The 12,750-nt window shown below is 38.2% G+C and overlaps 1 protein-coding gene across 3 annotated transcripts in view; it reads left to right on the top strand.

The window, feature by feature from the left end:
- The window catches only part of SLC39A8 (solute carrier family 39 member 8), an 82,714-nt gene extending 70,182 nt beyond the window's left edge, over positions 1-12,532 (top strand). For all 3 annotated transcript variants that reach the window (XM_032333022.1, XM_032333020.1, XM_032333021.1), the window contains exons 7-9: positions 8,782-8,989; positions 9,179-9,363; positions 11,955-12,532. In XM_032333022.1, coding sequence (XP_032188913.1) covers positions 8,782-8,989; positions 9,179-9,363; positions 11,955-12,104 — 543 coding nt within the window. In that variant the 3' untranslated portion in view covers positions 12,105-12,532. The remainder of the gene's footprint in view (positions 1-8,781; positions 8,990-9,178; positions 9,364-11,954) is intronic.
- The last annotated feature ends 218 nt before the right edge of the window (positions 12,533-12,750 follow it).

Here is a 12,750-nt window from a genome sequence, read left to right as displayed (position 1 = left end):
TACATCCTATGGGAAGAGTTCCAATCTCTCAGGCTTTCATCTCTTGGCTTACACCTTAACTGAGCCTTGACTAGGGCATTCCATAATTCTATCAGGCTAGTTTTTTCTATGAAGGGAAAAGTGATATGGCATGTGAATTCTAAGGATTGAGCCTATTGTCTCATTTGCTTTCCTGCAGAATGGCTTGGAGACCGTTTATATAGGTTATTTTGGCTATATATCAGGCATACTATAAATCTGTGAATGATGATTCTAGCAGAAACTTCAAGCAGGGAAGGCATTTTTGTGAGTCTAAAGAGTACCCCCTTATGATGGGTGGTATCATCAATATAATCATCCTACCTCTGCCTATAGCCAGGTGGGCCTTCCACCTCATTGGGTGATGATACCTTTTTGGAGGTCCAGCATCAATCCTGGTTTTTGACAGGTTGGACCTTGTTTGGTGCAAGCCACATCAACCCTGGCTAGAAGAAGAGAATGCTGAGCTGTGAATAGTCATAAACTCCACTATTCTGACTCCTTTGTTTATGGACCCAGTGAACCAACATTGGGATGGTTGAAAGATACCAACTGATGTTTATAATTAGATCTTCTTGTTCACTTTATCATGAAGACTGCTCTCCTTTATGGTCTCTGTGAGATTTATTTTGAGTAACATAGTATAGCTGTCTGGTGCTGGCACACTTATAGATGTCCTCATAGTTTACTGGCTTTAGGGAGCTATCCATGAAACCTTACTGTTGTTGAGGGAAAAGAAAAGAAACATCAGGCTCATATAATAGAGCGGTCTGAATCTCCTGCCATTGTGGTTTGTTTGTGTCTCCTAAGGCTGGTGTGACCTGTTCTTACATATATAATTTAATAATGGAATGCTGCTGTGAACAGCTGATTTTATGACTTGCTGACCCAGATAACATCCAGTTCATGTTGGGCATGATCTCACGGCCACTTACTATTCCATGGGCATGAGATAAGTCTCTGTAAGGATCCAGGAGCAAGGGACACCTTGAAAAAGGGAATAGTTAGTGGAAAAGGAAGACATGGCTTTACTCTAACATCTTAGGGGTTTGCACTAACATCTTAGGGTTCTCTCACCAGGGCTTCCAAAGCCTCCTTTCAGCATCTCTGTCTGCCATAGACTCCTCTAATTTCACTGGTCCACTGGGTCATAAGAACCAAATGACAGGAAGGCTTGCAACATGGCTCAGACCTTGCAGAGTGCTTTTATGCTTTTATGGTCCACTGGGTCATAAGAACCAAATGACAGGAAGGCTTGCAACATAGCCCAGACCTTGCAGAGTGCTTTTGTGTTCTGGGCATCACTATAAAATGCAGCCCACTTATGGGTAACCAGTGTACTATTTCCCCATTCTTCAAATATATGAAAAACCCAATTAAATTCCCTTTGGGGTACTGGTTGTTATGGCCATGTCCAACACCAGTGATTGTATCATTTAGGATCCCAATAGAAAACTGATGGAATGCTCAAATTAGAATAGTGTCAGGAAGATATAGGTATAAGGTGTGAGTGGGGTGTAAGAGGACCACAGGGACCAGTAATTGCAAAATTTTTACCACTGCTGGACCTGAAATGGTGGAGGGGAGAGAGAAGTTACTAGACTCTACAGAGTTGTCTTGAGAAGAGATGTGGCCTTCATGTGAGGGTCATGGACAGGCTTAGATGACCACACAGATGGGTATCAGAGGAAGTACCCTGACTTCTTTCTCCTTTCTCCCCTGAAGTAATTTTCGAGCTCCCCAATGGTTAATCTCAAATGAGAACTAGAGGACAAAGAGCCTGAAGAGGTGGCTCATTTGGAACAGAGAAGCGTGAGAGGTTAGAGGGTTATTCTGGAAGGGCAGATAAGAGCTATTTATCATAGGCCTTGAGTTTGAATCCTGACTCTTCCTTTCTGGATTATGAATTCCAGCCAGATGGAGATCCTCTGATTTATGTTTCTATCCTCAGTTCTCAGCACAATTCCTGCTTCGTATAAAATAGCTGCTCAGTGAACAGTTGAGTAGCCTCATCCCAGCAGCTCTTGTATGACTTTGAGAAAGTTATTTATATTCCTGGATTGCTATTTTCATCATCTTTAAAGTCAAGATGCCAGTATCTGTTATGTTTCACTCATGAGGATGTTGTATAGGTAAAAAGAAAATGAAGACCCAAACATATGGAAGTGCTTTGTAAACTGCGAAGTGTTGAGTGTGCAAGGTATTATTTTACATCTTGGAGATTCCTTTCTCCTACACTCAGTCAGCTATCTGACTTACCAACTCAGACTTCATACTTTTCACAGTGGGTTTTATTAATTAATCTCCTGGCCCTTACATGCACCTTGGACTCTAGTATTTGAACGTTCAGTAGTTTTCTGCAAGAGTATATTTATGCTCAAGCTCAAGCATCTTTTTAAAAAGTTTTCCTTTTTTTCTGGTTAACAAGTCTCTTCACCCCCTCACTTTTCTAAAACTCTTTTTTGGGGGATAGATTCAGTTTTTTCTCCCTTTTTTCTTCAATAATCTTGACCAGTGTGCTCCAAAATATATTCAAGGATGTGAGCAATCTCTTGTCTTGCACACTTATAGGCAGTTTTTGTTTTTCTTGTAATAATTCTGTGTTCATCTGTACTGTGTTAGGAAAAGCGATCTGTGGTAGATGTTAATAAGCATTCATGGAGTACTTAGTGGCTTATAAACGTCTCATTTCATCATCATAATAATCCTATGAAATCTGTAATATTATTTTCTCCATTCTACAGATAAGGAATTTGAAGGCATATTGAAAGTGATTCTTTCTAAAGGACTTCATTTTTTTTTTTTTTAAGAGCAGTTTTAGGTTCACAGCAAACTTGAGAAGAAAGTATAGAAATTTTCCATAGAATGTCTGCCCCCACAATGCATAGCCTTCCCTGTTACCAGCATCCCCCACCAAGTCAGGATATTTGTTACAACTGGTGAGTCTAGTGACACATCATAATCACCCAAAGTCCATAGTTGCAGTTGACTCTTGGTGTTGTACATTCCATAGGTTTGGACAAATGTGTGGTGACATGTATCCATCAATGTAGTATCATATAGAGTATTTTCACTGCCCTAAAAATTCTGTCCTCTGCCTGCCTATCCCTCTTCTTTTCCCAATTGCTGGCAACTGTTGATCTTTTTATTGTCTTCATAGTTGCCTTTTCCACACTGTCATATAGTTGGAATCATACAGTCTCTTCAGATTGGGTTCTTTTACTTAGTAATATCCATTTAAGAGTCCTCATGTCTTTTCACAACATAATACTTCATTTTGGGTGTTAATATCACATGTCCTACAGTTTATTTATTCATTCACCTACTGAAGGATATTTTAGTTGCTTCCAAGTTTGAGCAATTAGGAATAATATTGCTGTAAGTATCTGTGTGCAAGATTATTTGTAGATGTAAGTTTTCAACTTCTGTGGGAAATACCAAGGAACATGATTGTTGGATCATATGGCAAGAGTGTCTTTAATTTTGTAAGAAACTGCTAGACTATCTTCCAAAGTAGCTATACCATTCTGTATTCCCATCAGTAATGAATGAGAGTTCCCGTTGCTCCACATCCTTGGTAGTATTTGGTGTTGTCAGTGCTTCCAATTTTTGTGACCCTAATTGGTATAGAGTGGTATCTCATTTTTGAGCATCTTCTCATATGCTTATTTGTTACTGATATTTCCTTCAGTAATGTGTCTGTTAAGGTCTTTGACCCATTTTTAAATCAGGTTGTTTTCTTGTTTAGTTTTAAGAGTTCTTTGTATATTTTAGTAGTTCTCTATCAGATGTGCAAGTATTTTCTCTCAGTCTGTGGCTTGTCTTTCCATTCTGTTGACATTCTCTTTGGCAGACAGAAGTTTTTAATTTTAATGAAGTCCAGTTTATCAATTATTTCTTTTGTGTGTTGTGCTTTTGGTGTATCTAAAAATTCATTGCCCTACTCGAGGTTATCTAGGTTTTCTACTGGGTTATTTTCAAGGAGTTTTACAGTTTTGCCTTTGCATTTAGGTCTGTGATCCATTTTGAGTTACTTTTTTTGAGGGATGTAAGGTATCTAGATTTTGTTTTGTTCTGTTTTGTGGATGTCCACTCGTACCAGCACCATTTGGTGAAAGACTATCTTTTCTCCATTGCTCTGCCTTTGCTCCTTTGCCAAAGATGAGTTGACCATTACTTGTGAGTTTATTTCTGAACTCTCTGTTTTCTTGATCTGTTTATCTGTTATTTCACCATTATCACACTGTATTGATAACTGTAGCTATACTAGTAAGTCTGAGTCATGTAATGTGAGTCCTCCAACTTTGTTCCATTCCTTCAATGCTGTGTTGGCTATTTTAGGTGTTTGCCTTTCCATATAAACTTTAGAAAAACAAAGTACCCACAAAATAACTTGCTGAGATTTTGATGGGGACTGCACTGAATCAATAGGTCACACTGGGAAGAAATGACATCTTGACAATATTGAGTCTTCCAATCCATAAGCATAAAATATCTCTCCATCTATTTAGTTCTTCTTTGATTTCTTTTATTACAGTTTTGAGCTTTTCCTCATACAGACCTTGTACATATTTTGTTAGATTTATATCTATTTCATTTTGGGGGGATTCAAATGTAAATAGTATTATGATTTAAAACTCAAATTCCACTTATTCACTGCTGGTATTTAGGAAACTAATTAACCTTGTTGTACATCCTTGCCATAATTGCTTATTAGTTCTTGGAACTTTTTTTGTCAATTCTTTTGGATTTTCTGTGTGAACAGTCATGTCATTTGCCAACAAAGACAGTTTTATTTCTTTCTTCCCAAATGTACATGCCTTTTATTTCCTTTTCTTGTCTTATTGGATTAGCTAGGACCCAAGTGACTTTGTATAGGACACAAACCCATTAAGGAGATATTATTCAGACTCATGCCGATTTGATGCCAAGTCACATATCCTCTAATCATTAAGCTAGCTTGCACTCAGTGCTCCTCTCCCTAAATGTCACCCCTTCCTCTTATCTGCAGCCTCTTAAAATGTCATTTTTAAATTTTTATTTATATTACATTAATTTCTCTTTCATGGACATAGAATTTATATATTTCGTTCCATATCATTTCCATGTTTTTTGTCATTTATACTTCCTTTTACCATCTTTATTATGCTTTTTGGTGGATTGCTCCTTTCCTTTTTGGTTTGGTTTTATTTTTATCAGAGCTCTTCCTCCCCCCACCCCACCCTGTCATGCCACATCTTTTTCTTATGTTCTTCCTTTTCTGCCCCTTATGCCCTCCACCTCTTTTCAGTCTTCCTCCTCTTTGCGTAAAGATAAGAATTCTGAAATAAGTCTACTGGATTTCTTAATTTTGATTTCTTAGTACTTTATTTGTTTTTCTTTTTCTATTTGCTTCTTCCCCTCTATGCTTCCATTGGGATTCTAGTCTCCCCTCTACTCTTATAACTTTGGTCCATGATATTCTTCCCATTCTCCCATTCTGAGTAGTCTGCTCTTTGCTTTGACTTTTATTTCCATTAATAACTAAGGTGAGAGATGTTAAGAGCCTTGCTGATGATTACGTGGTAGTTCCTGTCAGAGCCAAGGCAGAATTTGGTCTTCCTGGGTTTCGGATTTAAGGTCTTTTCACTAGATTGAATTGCCTCATCATGGCTGAGGTTAGAAAGAGCCTTAAAAAAAAAAAAAAAGAAAAGAAAAAGAAAAAGAAACAGCTTCAAATGTACTATATGTCACAGAAGTTAGCAAGCAAACAATGACAACAACAGTAACCAAAATAAAAGACAGAATACTCACTAACTTAACTAGAGGGACTTAAATTTTGTGTTTTCTTTGCTCAGTGACTTAGTGTCAGGTAAATTAAAAACAAGCTCTTTGTGAATGCTTGCCTACTTATGTTTGTTCCAAAAGTATTAAAAATACATGGCTATTAACCTACCCAAAAGTGTCATTTGACACAGAAGCCTATATAGCATAAGAAATACAGTCAATAATCCATACTTAGAGGTAAGAGAATCATGCCTGATATATTAATTTAATTTCTTTTTCAGAATTAAAGGAGTTTGTATATAGACTCTGTATGTAACATCAGGTAGTCAAGATTTGGTCTTTGAATCTTTTCCCTAAATCCTCACAAGTAAATAAAAACATTATAAATATTTGACTAGGTAAATCAAGTTGTAAGATGAAAGCAACTGGTCTTATTAAGTGTCTTTGGCAGTAAGATTTTGCAAAGCTAAGGTCTCTTCCTCTATTGCTTTTCTCATGACCACTTTTGTTCCTTCTTTGGCAGTTAATGCTTCCTGCTCTGGGTATTTCTTAACCCAGGTCACCCATATAACTTGTACTAACTCATGATTGTTTATGATTGTTTATTATGTTGTCCATTTACAATATAGCAATTGTTCAATTAATTAAACTGGGGTAGCTTTAATGCCTTGGCAGCCTATGTAAACAAACCAAAATCTAAGCTGTAAATGTCTCAAAGTTATGACACTGAAACCTAAAGACAATTGGTCACAAAAAGCCACCTGGGCTTTAAGTTACAGCCCATCAATAATTTTCTTGCCTTGCTTCTTGCCTTTCTCTGTAAAAGCCTCTTCCTGAGCTCCTGTTGATGGAGTGCTCCTATCCATATCTGGTTTGACACTGCCCGATTTGAATTTTTTTTCAAATACACTCTTAAAAGTTTAAAATTTACCTCAGTTTATCTTTTAACACTATAAAGTAAAAGACCACATTTGAAGACTGGATGGAATTCTTTTTATGCCTCTGAGATTTACCTTTAAAATGAAAGGAGATTGTACATTTACTCCAACATTACTTCAAGTGTTTAGAAGAGTTTTTTGAGAGAAAGGGGCATTCTTCTTGTGAATTGCCTTCAGAGCCTATTTCGTACAGTAAGTGTCCGCTCACCACCGTAAGTCTGGAATAGTAAAACAGTTACTAAAAATAGTCGAATGACTTCTTTTGCATCCCTTGGTAAGCTCACCAACGTTTCTGTTGTGTTTCAGTTTCTTCAACTCTAAACTCTATGATAATAGTAGACCTTAATTCACAGAATAGTTCTAAAGGAGTGGAGTATCTCAAGGACTTAGAGCAGTTCCTGGCACATGATAAATACTCTATGCTTTTGCCGTGTCTCTTTCGACAGCTATTACGGCCCCTGCTATTACTACAACCACTGCCCCTACAAATAACAATCCTCCCTCCTTCCATGTTAATTTAAGAACTTAGTGGCTCCAAGTGGCTTTTGGTTGTGTCTACACATGAAAACTTTTCCCAGAGATGAAGCTTTGCCACTAAAGACACAGTGAAAAGATGTATGGCAGGATTTAGTCCATTCTGAAAGAGGAGTCACCAAAGTGTTTTGAGCAGTGAAGCAACATTGGGATAAATCTCAAACCTCCACCAGGATGGCTTGGAAGGCAGCCCTTTTCATCTGGGTGTGTACTGAATATTTTTAAAATGGTTAGTCATATTCTTTACATCTTGTCTCTCCAATATAAATACACTTCTTGAAGATAGAAGTTGTACTTTCTACTTCTGTGCACTCCCCATAGCATCCAGCACCCTGTTTTACAGATTGCAGATGCTCAGTAAATACGTTGATTAGTTGTTGAGGTAGAGTTGAGGGGAGGAGAATTAGGAATAAAATGTTCTCCGGTTAATTGCAAATTGCTTCCCTACTTAAAAATAAATTTGCATTTGATTATCTTTTTTATGATTTTTGGAAAATGCTTTCGGTTGGCATTTAGTATTTGATTTTATGTGATTTTGTAAATTTTATGGAAATGTAAATTCTTACCAAGGGTTTGTTTTAGGATTTTCTGTTTTTATTATTGCTCCAAAATAGAAAGAGGTGTTAGTGCAAAGGGGTAAGTCTGTTCTAATCACATTTCATGAAATGTGTTAAGAGAATCACTGAAATTTAGAGCTGATAGGGAACATATTGTTACAGCTTAATCACCCGACACACTACTTTGGAACACAGTGGAGACTTAATAAGTCATTGAGAAATAAATGAATCATTTAGTACATTATCTTCATTTCACAACTGAAGAAACTGAGGCCCAGGTTACCTGCTCAGATAACTTAGGAGGGATTACAATAAATGTTCTTTGGTGTCATTGTGCTCTAAATATGGATTTCACATGAACATTGTAACACGCAAAAGTCTTCAGGTTTAGTTTTTGAAAATTTACCTTTATTTTAAAGTATGCAGATAAATCAAATTCTTAGGTTAGTATCTGTTACATTTTAGGAAGGCAATAGTAAGAATTGTTCATACAAGTCAAAAGGATTTTTTTAAGGGGAAACCAGAGTAATAAAATGTCTTTTAAGTGGCTTGTTCAAGGGCTGTCAACCTATTCATTTCCTTTCTCCCTACTATAAGTTTTTGTTGTCATTTTGTTGTCATAAATGATTAGGAGTTCTTAACCACTATGAAAGACTCTCTCTGGGAACGTTTGTCTGTCTTAATACATAACATACCTCTTATTTCTGTGTATCTCTGAGACTTTCAAGAAATGTTGGTTATTGGTGCGCCTGGGTAGCTCAGTGGGTTGGGTGTGGGCCTCTTGATTTCCACTCAGGTAGTGATTTCATGGTAGGAGATCGAATCCCCATGTCAGGCTTGGAGCCTGCTTGGGATTCTTGCTCTCTGCCCCTTTCCCCCAGCTCCTGAGAATGCACTCTTTCTCAGTTTCTCTCTCTAAGAAAAAAAGTGTTGGTTATTTTATTAATTGATTTGCTGTTATTTTACAGGATGGAAAAACAGAGTCAAGTTCGTGTACCTGTTTGAAGGGACCCAAACTGTCAAAAATAGGGACCATTGCCTGGATGATAACACTCAGTGATGCCCTCCACAATTTCATTGATGGCCTGGCGATTGGGGCTTCCTGCACCGTGTCTCTTCTTCAGGGACTCAGTACTTCTATAGCGATTCTGTGTGAAGAGTTTCCTCATGAGTTAGGTAAGAGGCTCTGTTCATACTGTGAAAGTCACTTCTTGGTTTTGGTGGAGTGAGACATGTTAGGCGACACACTCTTAAAAATCCCACTGATGCATCAAAATGGAGGAGTCCTGATTGGACATTGACCCTAATCTTTTCTCATCCAAAAATAGCCAAAACTATTCCCTTGGTATTTTCTTCTTTTCCTAGGGGACTTTGTGATCCTACTCAGCGCAGGAATGAGCACTCGGCAAGCCTTGTTATTCAATTTCCTTTCGGCGTGTTCCTGCTATGTCGGGCTAGCTTTTGGCATTTTGGTGGGCAACAATTTTGCTCCAAATATTATATTTGCCCTTGCTGGAGGCATGTTCCTCTATATTTCTCTGGCGGATATGGTAAGAAATTTTTAAAATTTTATTTTAACTTAAAATTTAGAATTAAACATCTGGGTTATGCGTCGACTAAGGGTAACCTTCTGCTTCCCACAGTGAGGAAATTCTGTTGTAATTTGAAACATTCTTGGTTCAACAGACAACTTGTATTAGCAGTAATTTGAAAGGGATTCTCACTGCTCTTTTGATCTAGGATCTTATTGGTAGAAAGAGAAATGATTTGCTTCTGTTAAAGTAGAGAGATTTTCCCAGGTTTTTTGCCTTGTGGGAGGTAAACCCTGTATTCTATTATAGTATGTCCCCATGGGACCTCTCCTCCCTCTTTGGTGGGGATGTTACATTTAGAAGGGAATAACTTGTTAGAGTTAATAGCATTTTGTTATTTCAAAGTTCTAAACAGTGGGAGCCTTTTGGGTTGAACTAAAGTTGGTAAATTGAAATTGGACAACATCGACTTGGGTCAGTATATATTTGTATCTGTTTATGTTGGTGCTCTGTCTACGTCTTTATTTATGTGTTTGTGTGTGTGTGCACGTGTGTGTATGTGTGTATGCACAGGGCACTAGTCCTGTGCCCTGTGCATTTTCAAATGAATCATGGACAGCTTTCTAGAAAATGAAAATGTGCTCCATATATGCAAATCAAGGAACATTTCCTTTGCATTTGGAACTGAATATGTATTACATACATAATTTAGTAATTTAGCTTCCTTCATCTGCATTCTTAGCTCCAAATGGTAACTGTCCAGCTCTGTTCCTTGCTCTTTGCAGGCCCTTATCGGAGTAAGCATTTCATCTCGGGGAACCGTCACTGCATTTATATTTTTCTTCATAGAATTAATGTCTCATATTGTATCTGTGCTAGGGCATCACTTCTTTCTCTGTTATAAGAATGGAATCTATTAGAAGTGTTCAGTCTAAGGAAATAATGCTAATAAATGATGCTGTATGCCCTCACAGCAGTTTTGCTTTTTTTCGGAGTGGTTTCACAACTTCCACTCACTTTATCCTGGTAACAGCTTCTTCAATCAGGCACATTGATTGGTGGGATTCTGGAGACCTCTTTGGTTCTTTGGTACATTGTGCCATTGTATATATAGCACATCGTTTTGGAATATGTTTTAGAAAGCTGCCATTTACAGATCTTACTGAACCTTTTCTGTAGAGTTTATTCACTCAGTGAGGATAGATTTTAAGTACAGAACTTGGAGTTTTAATTTCCTTCATTGTAAGGAGATTGTTCTAGCCTTCAATAACAGCACATGATTTATTTAAAAGCCATAAGATTTTGTGAGGGGTAGAGCAAGCAGAAGGCAACAAATTGAAGAGAACAGGAATTAAATGCATAGTGATTTCTAAAAATTAACTTAATCAGCTACTATTGATTGCTGTTATGTTCGTGGCCTGGAATTTATTTAATTTTATATTATTATGTTACGTTAATCACCATACAGTACATCATTAATTTTTGATGGAGTGTTCCACGATTCGTTGTTTGCATATAACACACAGTGCTTCTTGCAATCCATGCCCTCCTTAAAACATGTCACTGGGCCAATCTATCCCCCCAGCCCCTTTCCCTCTAAAACCCTCTGCTTCTCGGAGTCTGCAGTCTCTCTGGTCCATCTCCCCCTCCGATTTCCTCCCCTTCATTTTCCCTTCCTTCTCCTAATGTCCTCCATGCGATTCCTTATGCTCCACAAGTAAGTGAAACCATATGATAATTGACTTTCTCTGCTTGACTTATTTCACTCAACATAATCTCTTCCAGTCCCATCCACGTTGATGCAAAAGTTGGGTATTCATCCTTTCTGATGACTGAGTAATATTTCATTGTGTATATGGACCACATCTTCTTTATCCATTCGTCTGTTGAAGGGCATCTCGGCTGTATCCACAGTTTCTGGCCTGGAATTTGTAAGGCACTGGAGACCCTGGAATGAGCAAAGGAGGCACAGTCCCTGCATCTGTGGGGCATTCTGTCTTTAAAGAGAGGAAACTAGAAATTGAGTGAACAAAATCACACTCCATGACTAAATAATTACAAGTAAAAAAATCTGTGAGCTAAAAGGAAATGCAGTATATGTGGTGAGAGATGACGTTAAGGGAATCTAATGTAAGGTAGGAGGGCCTAAGGGAAGCCTTGCTGGAAAGTATGATTTAAGCTGAAACCTCAAGGGTGTAGCTCATTGAAAAATTGGAGGCGGTAGAGTTCAGATAGCAGTTTGGGTAGGTGTGAAGATTTTGATGCTGGAAAGAGGATGGATGCATGTGAGGTCCTGAACGAATGGTGTGGACGGAGCAGAGAGTAGTGGGGAGAGAGACAGACAAAGACAGACAGATAGGAGGCGTTAGATGAGGTCAATCCCATCTCACAGATTCACTCACTTGAGGAACACTATTTCCATCCTTTTATTCCTGTTGGTGTCTGATATGGCTACTTATCCCTTTAATGCTCTCTATACTGAACATACACACATTCTGAATTAAATCCTAACTGCCTCCCCCAAAGAAATCTCTAGGTGACTGTTTTACGTTTTACCACCAGATGGCAACAGTTATCTAACAATGTCTCTCTTTCTTTCTCTCGCTCAGTTTCCAGAGATGAACGATATGCTGAGAGAAAAGATAACTGGAAGAAAAACCGATTTTACTTACTTCATGATTCAGAATGCTGGGATGTTAACTGGATTCACAGCCATTCTGCTCATTACTTTGTATGCAGGAGAAATCGAATTGGAGTAATGGGAAATGAAAGATGGTGTTGTTAATGAAGGCATTTAATAAATAAAAACATCTCCAAAGGGATTTTTAAGCTGATCCTATTTAGTTAAAAGATAATTTTGTTTTCAACTGTAGGTCAAGAAAACTGATTATTGGTTTCAGATCTGTTAAATAGGCCGTTATTTGTTGTGAGAATTGCTTCAAAGTGGTTTTGGTTCCCTTCGGAAAGGCTGGTATTCAGGATCTTTGGTCAATACTCACTTCTTCATGTTTCATGCATTCTACAATCATTTAGACACCCAGACCCAGAGGAAAATACAAGCTAGGTCGTATAAGCCCTTAAACCTCCATGGCGGGCTCAAAAGCTCAGGCGGTTTCAGAGTGGTTTTCTTTCAGTTAATTTGTTCCAGTGCTTTTCATTCAAATGTAGAAGAGGATTGGCATGTATACAACACAGATAGAAGTGATTCCAAGGCCTCATATACTGGCCAGGGACCTGGAGGATTGTTTTAAAAACCATTCTAGGGGCTCCTGGGTGACTCGGTTGAGCGTCTGCCTTCTGCCCAGGTCACGATCCCAGGGTCCTGGGATCAAGCTCCGCGTCAGGCTTCCCTCCTCAGTGAGGAGCCTGCTTCTCCCTCTGCCTGCTGCTCCTCCTACTTGTGCT

This window comes from Mustela erminea, chromosome 2, assembly GCF_009829155.1.
Source record: "Mustela erminea isolate mMusErm1 chromosome 2, mMusErm1.Pri, whole genome shotgun sequence".
NCBI classification, from domain to species: domain Eukaryota; kingdom Metazoa; phylum Chordata; class Mammalia; order Carnivora; family Mustelidae; genus Mustela; species Mustela erminea.
Note: the sequence above shows the minus strand (reverse complement) of the source record. Positions and strands in the feature narration are given on the sequence as shown.